Here is a 16,286-nt window from a genome sequence, read left to right as displayed (position 1 = left end):
AAAATTGAAAATGGAAATGGGGAATGTGCCAAAGAGACAACAACCCGACCATAGAGCAGACAACAGCAGAAGGTCACCAACAGGTCTTCAATGCAACGAGAAATTCTCGCACCTGGAGGCATTGAAAAGAGAAAAACAAATGTTTTAATTAGTTCAATTTGGTCAACTCTTATTTTTTCCATATCTGTAAAAGTAAAGTACAAAAATTTAGGTTGCGAGCTAACTTAAGTTTAAAACAAATATGGCCAGAATCTAGGGATATATTTATTATGACTTAATCATGGATGACTCTTAATGGCAAATTTAAAATATTTGTCTCGGGTGCTTACTGTAGGATTTGTACATATTTTGAAAGGTAATGGTTGTTTCTCATTTTACATTGTTTCTATTCCATTCTTTGTAAGCTAGATAAAAACACTCAACTTCTATTGACATGGTTTATTTAAAAAGCTGAAAGTCTGTGTCAAAACTTCAGATTTGTGTAAAGTCAATTACACTTAGGAGACTGAATACTAATATATAAGTTGATGACACTACAAGAGACGGACGCAAAGACTTTTAAATAAAATTGTTTATAATAGAATTTCACTGTTTTTAAGTTGCTGTCTTGTTAGCTTCATGTCTTTAAATAACCAAAATATATATGTTTTTTAAGCATCATCTTCAGTACATAGAACTATCACATGATTGATCTGATCTCATTTTTCTTTTTCATATTTCATAACTATTAACATGTATTTCAACAAGTATATTTTACATTGTTGTTTCTGAAAAGAATAATAAAACATGTAAATAAATAATATTTCATTCAGTTGTGATATTGTTTAAAACTACCTTAACAAATGACTTATCTCCTATAAAACTTTTGCCTGCAATATTAAATAAGTTTTATGCATCAGTATTTATCTGCTACTGCAAACTCTATGAAAATCTTGTGATAATAAATTTTAATGTTGGTGCATGAACACACAGATTCAATCTGTGTTAAAAACTGTGCTACTTTATTGTTGTATTCTAGTCATAGAAAATACATGTTTTGCCAGCAAACAATCGATTACTGTATTTATGACTAAACTATATTTTTATTTATGCTGATAATATTGTTTATTGTCAATTCAATAATGTTTGTTTTTTAATGTTGTTAAAGAATGTATTTATTGATGAATATATTTTGATTATCAAACGCCTTGATAAGGGAAATTTGTATCTGGATTGTTGTAGCTATGTTTACTTGCTATATGTGCATCTGGTAGTAAACATAATTTTTATTTTTAAGTTATGGCTAGAAACAGATTATTAATAAATAATAATAAGAAGAACACTCTTTTTATCGTCTCTGACTTTGAAATCCAATACTCATCATTGGAATTTATTGTTTTGATCCAGATCAAAATATTCACACTCAAAAACAAAATATTCATTTATTTTTCTGAAGGCAGGAAAAAAAAAAAAATTGCATGTTATTATTTTTATTGACGACAATTTCTGAAGTCATTTACTGCATTCATATCTTATAGTATTTAGTTGGTAGCATTTTTTTTACAGCTCCTATATTTATGTTGGGTTTATTTGTGTCTCTAAAAAATAAATAAAATGATTAAGCTAAGACACAGACCCTTGTAATGAAAGATATCGAATGGCTGAATTATGTTTACACAATATGTACTTAAATATGTTTTCTAGCTGGTTAGTAAAATAAGTTGTAGAATGATATTATGTAAACATTTTTTTGAAAGAAAAACATAAAACATGAATTGTATAAATAATTGTAGCATGTTAATGGTGTATTTTACATATTCAAAAGATTTTTTCGTCAATCTAAAGACAAATGCTTATGTAAATGTGAAAAAAATAATATTGGGGCATTGTTTTCAATGTGCAGACTGTGAAAAATATGTCTGCTGCTCCTGTGGATTATAGCAGGTGTTTAGAAAATCAAGGTGCTGGTTAGAGCTATGAAAAAAATAAAATTGTTATGAAATGTGCAAATGTGTTATCATTTATTGAAGGAGTAGGTTCGATAAGGCCTTGAAATGACCTCTATTTCTAGTTTAGTTTCAAATTGATATTTATTGACAAATATTACAATTAATCATAACTAATACAATGACTAAAAGGAATTAAGTCTTCTTGTTGAAAATCTACACACTTGTGTTCCATTCTTGATGTCACAAATAGCACTAATTTTCATTTTCAACTAAATTTTCCTGAACTTTTTGAACAAGACAAAAAGGGTGAGTGTGTTTACAAAAAAGGATCTTTAAGCATAATGTTTGCAACAATATATACATGTGTGATTTGAATATTTAGTTCGTGAATTCTTGGACAATTTTGTCAAGTTTTGAAACAATCTCTTATTTTAACCTATTTTGGATGTGACATCAATGCTTTAGAATAAAACTTTGACAAAAATAGTTCTTTTTAAACTTTCTTGCATGTCTTTTCATCAGTGTTTTATCTCAATGATTGGCCCAAATACGGTCCTAACTGAACCAGATTTTACTTTTGATTTTGTAATCCATTGCTATATAGATATAAGATGTGGTATGAGTGCCAATGAGACAACTCTTCATCCAAGTCATAATATATAAAAGTAAACCATTACAGGTCAAAGTACGGTCTTCAACATGGAACCTTAGCTCACAAGGAACAGCGAACTATAAAGGATCCCAAAAAAATTCAAGTGTAAAACCATTCAAATATGAAAACCAAGTCTAATCTATGTAAAAATGAGAAACAAGAAACACTTATGAACCACATCAACAAATGACGACTACTGAAAATCAGATTCCTTACTAGGACAGGTGCAAACAAATGCAGCAGGTTTAAAGGTTTTAATGGTACCAGACCTTCACCCTTATCTGAAACAATAGTGTAACATTACAACATAAAAAGACACTATAAAATATTAATTGTTATGGCTTAACTCAATCAAAAGCATAGTAACACAACAAATGAGCATTCACTAAATGAATAAATTTGAGCATATAAACTATAAAGAAGACCTGGATGCTTCATAACTTGTATGCAGATGTAATCAAGGAAGGTTTAGTGTGCATGGGCAAGTCTTTATCTCATACTATAGCAATAAGTCAACTATTTTTGGTATATGGAATGATTGTGAAGTGTACATGTTCAACTGGTAGGTTTCATTTTCATGGTTCAGTGTACTTTTTTTCTAGTTTTTGTAAGTTTTCTTTTACTCTATACTATAACTTTAAGTATACGCAATAGCCTCTCTATATGGTATAGTGGATGATTGTATGGTGAACATGTCTTACCAAGCAGGATTCATTTTACATGACCTCATTTTCATGGTTCAGTATACATTGTTTGGTTCTTGTGGGTTATCTTTTACTCAATACTTCATTGTATAAGCAAAAAGGCCTCTGTATATAGTATATTGGAAGATTGTATTGTGAACATGTCTTGTCAAGCAGGGTTCATTTGACATGAACTCAATTTTTTTGTTCATTGGACAATGTTAAGTTTTCATGTTTTGTAAGTTAATCAGATACTATAAGCAAAAGATCTACTATATTTAGTGTAAGCAATGATTGTATGGTATACTATTTTTCATGGTTCAGTGGTAAATGTAAAGTGTTTGTGTTTTGGTCTGTTTTTCAAATATTATATGCTATAGAACCACTGTTGTTGGTGTGTGAAATGATTGTAAAGCATACAAGTCTGTCTTGCATGGTTCATCTGACCTGTTCCTCATTTTCATGGATTATTGACAATGTTGAGTTTATATGATACTTGTATTAAAACCTTCATATAGAAGACTCTAAATAAATTCCATCAGAAGTGAAGCAGGGACAACATTTCAGCATGTGCACTCTTGTTTTGATACAAATGTCTTTCAGAAGTACACTGGTGCATAATTAAGATACAGAGATATTTGGGTATCTATTAATCACTATTTTTGGCATATTTTGTTGGAAATGTTTTATTGTCTCTTTAAGTGAGGAGGGACTACTTTCCTGGAAACTACGCAGGAACAACTGGAAATTTAGCTTGACTTGATTGTAAGAGATGCTTTTCATTGATTGCATTCAAAAGAATGACCTTGTCATGAAATGTTTATGAAATAGCAAGTCAACTTCTATTACCACACAAATAAATCATGTTTCATTCTTAGACATAAACTAATTCCTTCCATCAGAAAATGGATGATGAATATACAGCTTTAAATGATGTAATTATCTACATGCTGTTTTTTTGGTAGAAAGAAAATACTTGATCAGTAACCAGACTTTTTCAGTGGTGTACTTGAAAGATGAAAAAAAATATATAACATGGCTGCCAAACACTCTGTACAAGTCATCTAAGCCTTTACTGGAGGCTGCAGAGTCTTGTGTGGTCACCTGGACCCATGTTCATCGTCAACAATGGTAACATTCCAAAATTGCAGACTTAAAGACTTAATTATAATTCAGGTCTATATTCTTTTTTTATGTTATCTTTCTTTTGATTTTTTCTCTGTGTAGTTTCTCTCCATCTACTATAGTTTTTACCGAAATTGGGTAAAAATCATTTTTCAAGGGGAATAACTCCTACAAACAATGGACTGGCAAATCTGTAGATCTTACTTTGCTGGTCATTTTGTCTATCTTATCATTTCATGATTACCTGAACAAGGATATGTGATTGTGCTAGTAGGCATAAAGTTCTATTGACACATATTCTTATTTAAGTTATATAAGGTCCAAAACACATACAATGATACACCAATATGAAGTAAATATACAGTGAGAAAGAGGTCATACACATTATTACTTCGCGTCAGGGTGTACTTGGATACTTCAGGGTGTTAAAATATCCATATCTACAGATATGAATGTAGCTAACAAATTAATCCCTGGTCTTAGTCCAAATCTGACAATTTTTTAGAGAAATCCGATCACAGTCTAACGTAAAAGCAACGTTTCATTTTCTTAAAATCTTTTATTGAAATTTGGAATTTTGGCATATTTTTTACTGGGTGTAGGATTCTACCTGTGGTAAAACCCTACAGGTAGTCAAATATAAGACGTTTTAGATACGGAGACAGAGAAACTGGAATGGGTCGAATTTGGCGCTCAATGTTGTGAGAGTTACATCATAGACGGTATGATGTCAACATGGGTCATTTGCATATCGAGATCAGCAGTCCCATTTATAGACAATGTGGCAGCTAAGTGTTGCATTTACTAAAATGGGTGCAAATGATCAACAAAATAAGGTAAAATTGTTAGTGGATTAAATATTTATGAACATACATCATGAATAATCTACAGAATTCTATATTTCACAAAGAACAACCATGGAACATGTGACGTCCCCCGTGGCAATGGACAGCAACTTCCGGGTATAAAGGTTAGCAACACCTAGGGCTATGAGTTTTGTAACAATGTGCATTATCCAATCAAAATCCTAGAAATATACTCAGTTGGGATAAACATTATTATTTTATATTATATTATGAATTACATTGATTTCCCAGTTCAATAAAAACCGATAATTTCACATGTGAAATAAACATGATTATTTCACTCTGTGACATCATACAACAACAGGCATTGTCAAGACGTCCATAACGGCAGATCAAAACAAATTGTGAATGAGTAGAAAAAAGATATAGTTCCTTACATGTTTTACATTAATTTCTTTTAAAAAAAAAGCCATTTGCCAATGTAATAATAAGAATAACTAATTAAAGAATTCAAATATAAAAAAATATTCAACTTGTGACGGAACAACACTAATAATTAACTCATGCGCTATGTGCATTCGTGAATTAATGTGTTGTTCGGTAACTTGTTGAATATTTTTCTCCATTTGAAGTCTTCAATTAGTTATTCCATAATTAATTCTAATGAAATATAACCATTTCACAGAAATAGGTAATCTTTGTCTGTCTACTTAAATATTTGCAAGTTGACCTATCAAATTGATTTAACTAATACAATACAAATGTAGCTAATATTAACTGTGGAGTTTATTCAGTTGGTATTATAAATTGCCTCCTTGAAAGTTAATCATACATTAATGGATTTTGATTTGATCTATTACCATAAATCAGACAGATCATTAGAAACATGACTCAATTAAAATGTTGATTCTTTATTAATAACAGAAATAAATAAAATCTATAATGTCTCATCTTCTTTTTGGTGCTTTTTCCATTCCGTTAATGTATTTCCTTGGAACTTTGTATTTATCTGCAAATAATTACATTAGATGTAAGTTTCATTATAATACGTTATTTTAATTGGCTAACTGCACTTCACATGTTATTCCGTAAGCAATTGCATTACACAATAAAACTTATCATTCATGATGACATATTGAATGCTTCTTTTTGTAACTTTATAGGGTTGTAAAAGCGTTGACTGTGCGCACATTTTTAGAATGAAGCGCGGAAGCTTCATACAAAATGTACTTCGGTCAACGCTTTTACACCCCAATAAAGTTACAAAAAGAAGCATTCAATTCTTAAATAAAAAGTATACAAATACAATGAATAAGCAAACTCCTTGAATCAAGAATGTGTTCTGAGGTTTATCATAATTTTCCATTTAAAATTGTACTAAAAGGTTAAGATAAACAATTCTACTATTAGTATTACCAATATTTGTCAAGAACTATGTTCAATTCATGTGATTTGGTTATGAAAAAAACATTAGAGACATTTTGAACACCTGTCATTCTCTGGCATTCTATGTCTATGTTCCAGACCGTATGAGTATTTGGACCGTACGTGTACGGTCTGGACCGTATGCGTACTTTTTCAAAATACGCATACGGTCGGACCGTACGCGTACGGTCTGACTAATATTAAGAAGTTGGTTAGGTTTATTACATACAAATGTATATATAACAAGTATCAAAATAACTTCTATCTCAAATTAATATAAAAATTTCAATTATAGTAATTGAAATAAAAACTTAATATTTTAAATTAAAAAAAAATCACGCTTATTTAATCTGTTAATCTCCTGTATTAAGCATGTCAGTAATTCATTAATTTCAGCCAAGTATGCTCATTGAAATTCTTGGAAGTAAAAATAATGTGGGAGGACAATTGTTGAAGAATATTTAGGAACTTTACAAAAAAATGCATATGCAAAGGAACATGCATGAAAATGTAAAAAATATATGACGTTCCTTGTGGAAGCAAGTATCACCTTGTTTGGTTTTATAACTGTAGTGTTTATGGGAAGCTCCAGAACAGTAAAAGTGGTAACCAAAGAATAAAGTTTGACTTGTTTGACAATATAGAAGAGAAAATAAGAAAGAAAACAGCTTCATGAGTTGTTTTGAAATATTGATCTTAAGAAGGGAGATAACTCTAACTCTTTTTTTAAATTGTAAAAATGTTGGTCTCATCTGTTTATGTTACATTTTCATTCCATTGTATATGAGCATAGTTGAAAGTTTTGATGATAAGGGAGATAATTCAATATATTTTTCGAGATAACAAACAGGTGTTTCCCCCTTCAATTCAAGTTACTTTTACCAGGCTACACCTCTGTGACTTCAATAAATAAATAAAGAAATAAAGAAGCAATCAATTCATTCCTTGCTTTAAATCACTATTAGACTACAAAGTTATTTTTTATTTTTTATTTAACTTTGAGTAAGATAATCTTCAAGTCTATGTTGATACATTTTTTTTCTGTTGTGTTTTTTTTAAATTAATTTTTAAATATTATACGGTTCATAATTTACGCCAATACTGTGAAACCAATCTGATGTGTTTTGTACATTATCACCAGTGTCATTTTATTGTATGTGTGTTGTGTGTATGTGATTACAATATGTACTTTATTACTGTTTTACAATTAACTTATTTGCTCTCAAGTTTATGTTCTATCTGTTATATATACATAACCTATGGGAATAGATAATAATATTACTATACTATCTATGAATGTAAGGGGTTTATTTTCTAATAAAAAGAAAAGATTGGATGTCTTTGATTGGGCAAAGGGCAAACATGCTTCAATTATATGTTTTCAAGAAACACATAGCAGTAAAGATGCTGAAAAAATATGGGAAGAAGAATGGGGCAATACTTGCATTTTTTGTCATCATAACAATAGAAGCGCTGGAGTTAGTATCATGTTTAAAAAGGGTTTAGATTTTACTATTCATGACACTAAATTTGACCAGAATGGTCGTTATATTGTTATTGATATCACTTTATTTGAACAGAGATTGACTTTAGTATGTCTTTATGGATATAATACGGATGAACCATTATTGTTTGATGATATATTATATAAAATAGCATTGTATGCTAATACTAGTATTTTATTATGTGGTGATTGGAATGTTGTCCAGGACTGCAATTTAGATACATATAACATTTTACATAAAAGAAATCCCAAATCTCGTGAAAAGATTGAAGAAATGATTGAAAAATTAGAATTATTAGATCCTTGGCGAACATGTCACCCTACTGACAGAAAATTTACTTGGCGTCAACCATCACCCATTAAACAAAGTCGACTAGACTATTTCTTAGTCACTGAGGACATATATTCTCTTATGAAGAACACGAAGATTATACCCGGTTATAAGACAGATCATTCTGCCATTGTCTTTACTTTTTCTGCCAGTCTTGCTAAGCGGGGAAAGGGGTATTGGAAATTTAATTCACAACTTGTAAGAGATGTTGAGTATGTTGAGAAAATTAAGACATGTATAAAAGACACTATTTCTGAGTATTATCTTTCAGGTGACATTCAAAATTGTCTTGATGTTAAACTTACATGTAATGATCAATTATTTTTTGAAATCCTGAAGATGAAGATCAGGACTTTGTCCATTTCTTATAGTATTGAAAAAAATAGAGAGGATAGAGAACATACATCTAAGCTTGAAAAAGAGGTTGAACAATTAGAAAATATTATGAATATGTCACCAAATGTTAATGTTCAAGCTACTTTATATGGGAAGAAACTAGAACTAGAAAATAAAAGGGAACAAAAGATTGAAGGTTTACTCCTCAGATCAAGAGCAAACTGGCATGAAAATGGAGAAAAATGCTCTGAATACTTTTGCAAATTAGAGAAGAGTAATTTCATTAAAAAGACAATGGCTGAATTGATTGATGACCAAGGTAAACATATTTCTGAACAGTCTAGCATTCTTTTTGAACAACAGAAATTTTATAAAACTCTGTATTCAAGCAGAAGATCTGACAGGGAAGACAACTCTTTTTATAACCATAATGTTAAACTCACACAGGAACAAAGTGATCTGTGTGAGGGTAACTTGACATTTGATGAATGTGCTCTGGCACTGAAACATATGACAAATGGTAAGAGTCCTGGTTCCGATGGATTTACAGTTGATTTTTATAAATTTTTTTGGAGAGATCTCGGTCCATTTGTATATCGATCTTTATATTTTGGGTATGAGCATAGAAATTTTTCTAGTTTTCAATATCAGAGTGTCATTACTTGCCTTCCAAAAGATGGAAAAGATAGGAGATATATGAGTAATTGGCGACCCATCAGTTTACTGAATACTGACATTAAAATAGCTTCAGCAGCTATAGCTAACAGACTCAAACCAGTATTGCCATTTATTATAAGTGACACTCAGAACGGGTTTATTAAAGATAGGTTCATTGGGGAAAACATTCGCTTATTATATGATCTTATGCACTATCTGGAAGAGCATAATATGACTGGTTTACTGTTACTTGTTGATTTTGAGAAAGCATTTGATTCTGTTGAGTGGGATTTTCTAGTAAAAGCTCTAAAAAGCTTTAATTTCGGACCATCTATATGCAAATGGTTTGAGACTCTCTATTCAGAAGCTAAAAGCTGTGTAATAAATAATGGTAATTTGTCAAGTTTCTTCAATCTTGAGCGAGGCTGTAGACAAGGTGACCCCCTATCCCCATATTTATTTATTATAGGTGTTGAATTATTAGCTCTAAAACTAAAATCTACATCTGACATCCATGGTATTCCTATTCACAACAAAGAATTATTGTTGAGCCAGTATGCTGATGACACATTTCTTGTTTTAGATGGAAAGGAAAAATCTTTAGAGGAGACTTTAAAATGTTTTGATTCTTTTAAAAGGGTCTCTGGGCTTAAAATGAATGCATCCAAGACCAAAGCTGTTTGGATTGGAACCAAAAAATATTCAGACCATATACTTTGTCCTAATTATAATCTTCAATGGACAAAGTCAAATTTCAAACTTTTAGGAATAGATTTTTCATTAGATTTACAAGCTATGTTAGATATAAATTTTACAAAGAAAATCAAGGAAATGTCATCAATACTTAAGGCTTGGGAACACAGAAAACTTACATTACTTGGTAAAATTACTGTTGTAAAGACTCTGGCATTACCAAAGATAATTCATTTGCTCACAGCTTTACCAAATCTATCCCAGATTAAAATTAAAGAGTTAAATACTCTCTTTTATAACTTTATTTGGAATGGGAAATTAGAACGTTTAAAACGCAATACACTAATTGGGGATTTTATGCAGGGAGGTTTGAACATGGTGCATTTGTCATCTTTTAGTACATATCTAAAAATAAGCTGGGTCAGAAGACTTCTTTTGAATTTAGAGGGATCATGGCAGACATTATTACTGTCTGAATTAACCAAATTTGGTGGTGACAGAGTCTTTTCTTTACAAAAAGAAAAACTGCTAGAAATTCATGGCTATGTTAAGAATCCTTTTTGGAAAGATGTTTTATTTTGCTTACATACTGCAAAGCCTTATACTAAGGCTTGTACAAATGATATATTATCGCTAGATATTTTAAATTTTGTGCCACTTTCAGATTACACTATTTATATGCAATGGAAGGACTTTGGTGTACAGTATATAAAAGACATTGTAAATGGTCAAAACAAAGACTTCTTTACATTTGAAAAGATTAGACATAAGATTCTTACAAATAATTTTCTGAAATATTACAGTCTAATCTCCAATATTCCAAAATTTATTAAAGATCACATAAAAGAATATTGTGATTCTCAACAGATTGAAAATGTCAACATCTCTGATGCTTTTTGTACTCAGATTATTAATAATAAGAAACCAAAATTTGTGTATAAGAGTCTTATTGATCATATATTTCAACCTCCTCTTGAAAAATTTCAGAAATGGGAGCAGTTGATAGACTCAGAAATTGAAAATTGGCAAAAATATTTTATGCTACTAAGGAAGTCTTGTAAAGATACCTATTTAAAAAGCTTTCAATACAAAATACTTCACCAAATAATTCCTACAAACTCTTTTTTGTACAAGATAAAGAAGAAAGATTCTAGTTCATGTACTTTTTGTAAACTTGATGACGAAACTATTGTACATTTTTTCTATGATTGTCCAATAACATACCAATTTTGGTCATCATTATTACAGCAAATAAGATTGTATAGCAGGGATTTTGCCATCAGTAACCAGGTGCTCCGCAGGGCGCAGCTTTATACAACCGCAGAGGTCGAACCCTGAACAGTTGGGGCAAGTATGGACAAAACATTCAAGCATGATACAGCTCTGAATTTGGATTGTGATCAAATTTTTGACATTACATGGGTTTTTTTTACACAAAACAAATGCCAAGATTTTACAAATCAATTAAAGATTTCTTCTTCAAACTTTTTAAATCTAAAATTAAATAGTTGACACAGCATAGGTTTCTGACACAGAATGAATGTGGTCTAATGAAGTTAAAAGGTTTTTTTTGCCTTTGAGCAAATCACTATGCTGTTGAATATTAATCCTCTCAAAAAAATGTTTGAAGAAATTTTCTTTTTATTTATGAAATCTGAAATGAGAAAAATTTAACCCCCCCCCCCCTTTTTTTTCACATCCCCCTTTCCCTTTTTCAAAACTGATATCAATTCAAATTTCTAATGGAGTTTGCAACAATAACTACTCATTTAAATACATCATAAAATATTAAGATGTAAAAAAACTGCTTGTTATCACTGAATGGTAAAGATTATTTAAATTTATCAGTTGGTAGTAAAAAGTGTATATACATTGTATATTGTATATAACAAAGATTTAAGTTGATTCTGGACAAAGAAAGATAACTCCAATTAAAAAAAATTCTTGCTATTGCACAAATAGGATATTTCTTGCTTACTATTCTGGACAAAGAAAGATAACTCTAATTAAAAAAAAATTTGCTATTTCACAATATTGTGCAATTAGATATTTCTTGCCATTGCACAATACTGTGCAATTGAAAAGACTTGCTATTGCACAATACTTAATGTAATAATTTTAGATCCTGATTTGGACCAACTTGAAAACTGGGCCCATAATCAAAAATCTAAGTACATGTTTAGATTCAGCATATCAAAGAGGCCCAAGAATTCAATTTTTGTTAAAATCAAACTTAGTTTAATTTTGGACCCTTTGGACTTTAATGTAGAATTTGAAATTTGAAAACAGGACCAAAAATGAAGAATCTACATACACAGTTAGATTTGGCATATCAAAGAACCCCAAGGATTCAATTTTTGATGAAATCAAACAAAGTTTAATTTTGGACCCTTTGGACCTTAATGTAGACCAATTTGAAAACTGGACCAAAAAAACTTCAATAATCAAGAATCTAAGTACATTTTTAGATTCAACATATCAAAGAACCCAACCGATTCATTTTTTGTCAAAATCAAACTAAGTTTAATTTTGGACCCTTTGGACCTTAATGTAGACCAATTTGAAAACGGGACCAAAAGTTGAGAATCTACATATACAGTTAGATTCGGCATATCAAAGAACCCCAATTATTCAATTTTGATGAAATCAAACAAAGTTTAATTTTGGACCTTTTGGGCCCCTTTTTCCTAAACTGTTGGGACCAAAACTCCCAAAATCAATACCAACCTTCCTTTTATGGTCATAAGCCTTGTGTTTAAATTTCATAGATTTGTATTTACTTATACTAACATTATAGTGCGAAAACCAAGAAAAATGCTTATTTGGGTCCCTTTTTGGCCCCTAATTCCTAATCTGTTGGGTCCTAAACTCCCAAAATAAATACCAACCTTCCTTTTGTGGTCATAAACATTGTGTTTAAATTTCATAGATTTCCATTTACTTAACCTAAGGTTATTGTGCAAAAACCAAGAAAAATGCTTATTTGGGCCCTTTATTGGCCCCTTATTCCTAAACTATTGAAACCAAAACTCCCAAAATCAATCCCAATCTTTCTTTTGTGGTCATAAACCTTGTGTCAAAATTTCATAGATTTCTATTAACTTAAACTAAAGTTATGGTGCGAAAACCAAGAAAATGCTTATTTGGGCCCTTTTTGGCCCCTTATTCCTAAAATGTTGGGACCAAAACTCCAAAAATCAATACCAACCTTCCTTTTATGGTCATAAACCTTGTGTTAAAATTTCATAGATTTCTATTCACTTTTACTAAAGTTAGAGTGCGAAAACTAAAAGTATTCGGACGCCGGACGACGACGACGACGACACGACGACGACGACGCAGACGCCAACGTGATAGCAATATACGACGAAAATTTTTTCAAAATTTGCGGTCGTATAAAAAGCAGATATTCCTTGGTTTCTATTCAGAAAGCTTATTCATGAATCTTTTATTTTTAGTAGCAAAAAATTATATATATAAATGTAAGTTTAAGGAACTTACTCCTAATATTTTTGGTTTTAAAAATAGAATAAAACAATATCAGTCATATGAATATTATATTGCAAAGAAAAATAATAATGTCGATGTATATGAAAAATTTTGGACCCCATTACAATATATATTTCCACCATAGAGTATGATATTAATCTGTGAGAAAATTTTTTGACTAGATTTTGTTTATTCTTTGATGCATATACATTTGTAATTGTAAACAATAATTGTGTACATAATTAAGTAATGTATGTGTGTATGTAAGTAAGAATTGTATGTGTGTATGAGAGACTGAGAGAAAGTGAAAGTGAATGCAAGTGGTTCTCATTTCTTTTTTCTATTTACCTCTTTACATTGGTATTTCCTGATATTTATTTATATATTCTTAAATTTCTACCATTTCCGTTTGTTTGTTTTTTTTTTTTGTTTTTTTTTGTTTTTTTTTTTTTTTTGGCTTTCTTATTTCTTAATTACTTGCAGTGTGTTTTAAAGCTTATCTTATAGTTATTTATTTATTTATTTTTATTTTATTTATTTATATTTTTTTCTTGTGAGGGAGGAGTTAAAATTTAATAAAATCATTTAAACATTTATTACTTTAAAAAAGGGAGGGAAGAGAGAAGAGAGAGAAAAAAGAAATGAAACTACTCTTGATTTATAATCTTTGTTTGATTCCTTAAAATCCAAAACTAAATAATATGTCATTTATGAAGAATTGTTTATTTTTTGTTTGTTAGACATTAGACATTTATGTCGAACCATCTTTATATTTGTTAGCATTTATAACTTACATGTATTTATACCGGTATATTATAAATATATATTTGGTGAATATTACTAACAACCACTAACTCCTGTATATATAAATATCATTACTAATGTTAACGAGGCCGGGATAAGGTACCGGTAATCGATGTTTTAAACTAACAAATGTAAAGATTTCAATAAAATATGTAAAACTTAAAAAAAAAAAAAAAAAAAAAAAAAAAAAAAAAAAAAGTATCACCTTGGGCCAAAGTAACACAAAAGGATTCACGGATATAAAATCAAACAAATATTCAATTTGAATTGTTCGCTTATTCACTTTATCCATCTTATTTTAATAATAACAATTTGTATAACTAATAATAAGGATTTTGATAAATATTTGTTTGAATTTAACCCATATGATCCCAAAATATGTATGGTCAGCTGGACCGTACGCGTATACTCATACGGTCCGACCGTACGCGTATGGTCGGACCATACGAGTATACGTATACGGTCCAGACCGTACGCGTACGGTCCAAATACTCATACGGTCTGGAACATCTATTCTGTCTCACTTCAATATAATAAAGACAAACAAATATTAATACACATTTGGCTGCATCAACATAATTTTTATCAAAACTGAACATATTTCGAAAATTTTATAAGATTCTTAAATTTTTTAGATAAAGCATTTTTACAGACTGAGAGACAAAACCTGTTTGTCTTGATACTATTTCATTACATTTATCAATGCTTTTAGATTAGTCAAGGTTGTTTTTACTGTCTGGTGAGAACACCAATGCCCCTTATCACTATTTGGGAATTTGACACTCTTTGCCTTAGATTTTTTTACACTTGAACTATTGATGTCATACAATTTTCTTCAGTGGCATCTGACTTTTTGTGATGTAAAAATTTTACAGGAACAACAGTGCTGTCAAGTAATGAGTACAAATATAAATAAGTCATATGAGCTTTGCTATTGCCCCAAAGAATCTTTTGCTGATACATGTAGTAGTTCTTTAAACCACCACCATCTTTTTTAACTTACTGTAGATTCATTTATTTTAATGAATATCAATGTTCTTGGATTAAGGTAAATTTTCATGTTCATGGATATTTTACTCTCATGATTTTGTCGAAGTATGCATACAAGCATATATAAAATATGTCATTTGTTGAACATTTAATTTCGTGGTTAACTTGTACCCACAAAATCCATTAAAATTTGTATCCAACGAATAATAATGATTATCGCTATTTTGTGCATTTTTCCTTTGATCTTTTTTTGTGATAGTTTTCGTATCATGCTACTCCCTTGAGATGGAAAATTATTGCTAGAAACTAAGCATGCATGTGGCTTGCTAACGAGATTGACATGAAATTGACAACGACGTCATAGGTAAAATAGCGATAAAAAGATTATCATTGTTCATCTCAACTCGATTGCCATCCCTGCTCAAGCGAGAAAATCAATCTCGTTGAGGTAATCATCGATAATCTATAAATCCACAGTATAAGAAATGGGCTTTTTGATGTTAAAAGTTGGTAAGATGGATCTCATCTGTACATGCCAATAAATATATCTGGTACAATATGGGTCAATAGTTTTTTCATGCAATCATATAATTATGCAGTACATACTTAATAACAAATCAGCTATGTAACTGATTTGATTGCCTTGTATAACAATCTGTACTCCTTTATTTTTCTGTGGTAGTGTAGATATTGTAGCACTACAAGCCATTCCAACCTGTACTGTGTGGGCTAATTCTTTAGGGTCTATTCCAAAGGTTTCTATATTTTCTATGAGGGTAACCTACAAAAACAACACAACATTTTCTTTAAATTTTTGTTATACTTGGTATAGGCAGTGTAATAAAACATATACATCTGCATTT

At 30.3% G+C, this 16,286-nt stretch overlaps 1 protein-coding gene across 1 annotated transcript in view; it reads right to left on the bottom strand.

Moving 5' to 3' along the window:
• Positions 1-6,089: 6,089 nt before the first annotated feature.
• Positions 6,090-16,286, bottom strand: part of LOC139495754 (eukaryotic translation initiation factor 2D-like) — a 44,423-nt gene continuing 34,226 nt past the window's right edge. The window contains exons 14-15 of the mRNA XM_071284128.1: positions 16,030-16,204; positions 6,090-6,203 (exon numbers count right to left, since the gene is read on the bottom strand). Coding sequence (XP_071140229.1) covers positions 6,142-6,203; positions 16,030-16,204 — 237 coding nt within the window. The 3' untranslated portion in view covers positions 6,090-6,141. The remainder of the gene's footprint in view (positions 6,204-16,029; positions 16,205-16,286) is intronic.

The sequence above is a fragment of the Mytilus edulis genome, chromosome 1 (assembly GCF_963676685.1).
Source record: "Mytilus edulis chromosome 1, xbMytEdul2.2, whole genome shotgun sequence".
NCBI classification, from domain to species: Eukaryota; Metazoa; Mollusca; class Bivalvia; order Mytilida; family Mytilidae; genus Mytilus; species Mytilus edulis.
The sequence above is the reverse complement of the archived record's forward strand: the minus strand, read 5'-3'. Positions and strand labels throughout refer to the sequence as shown.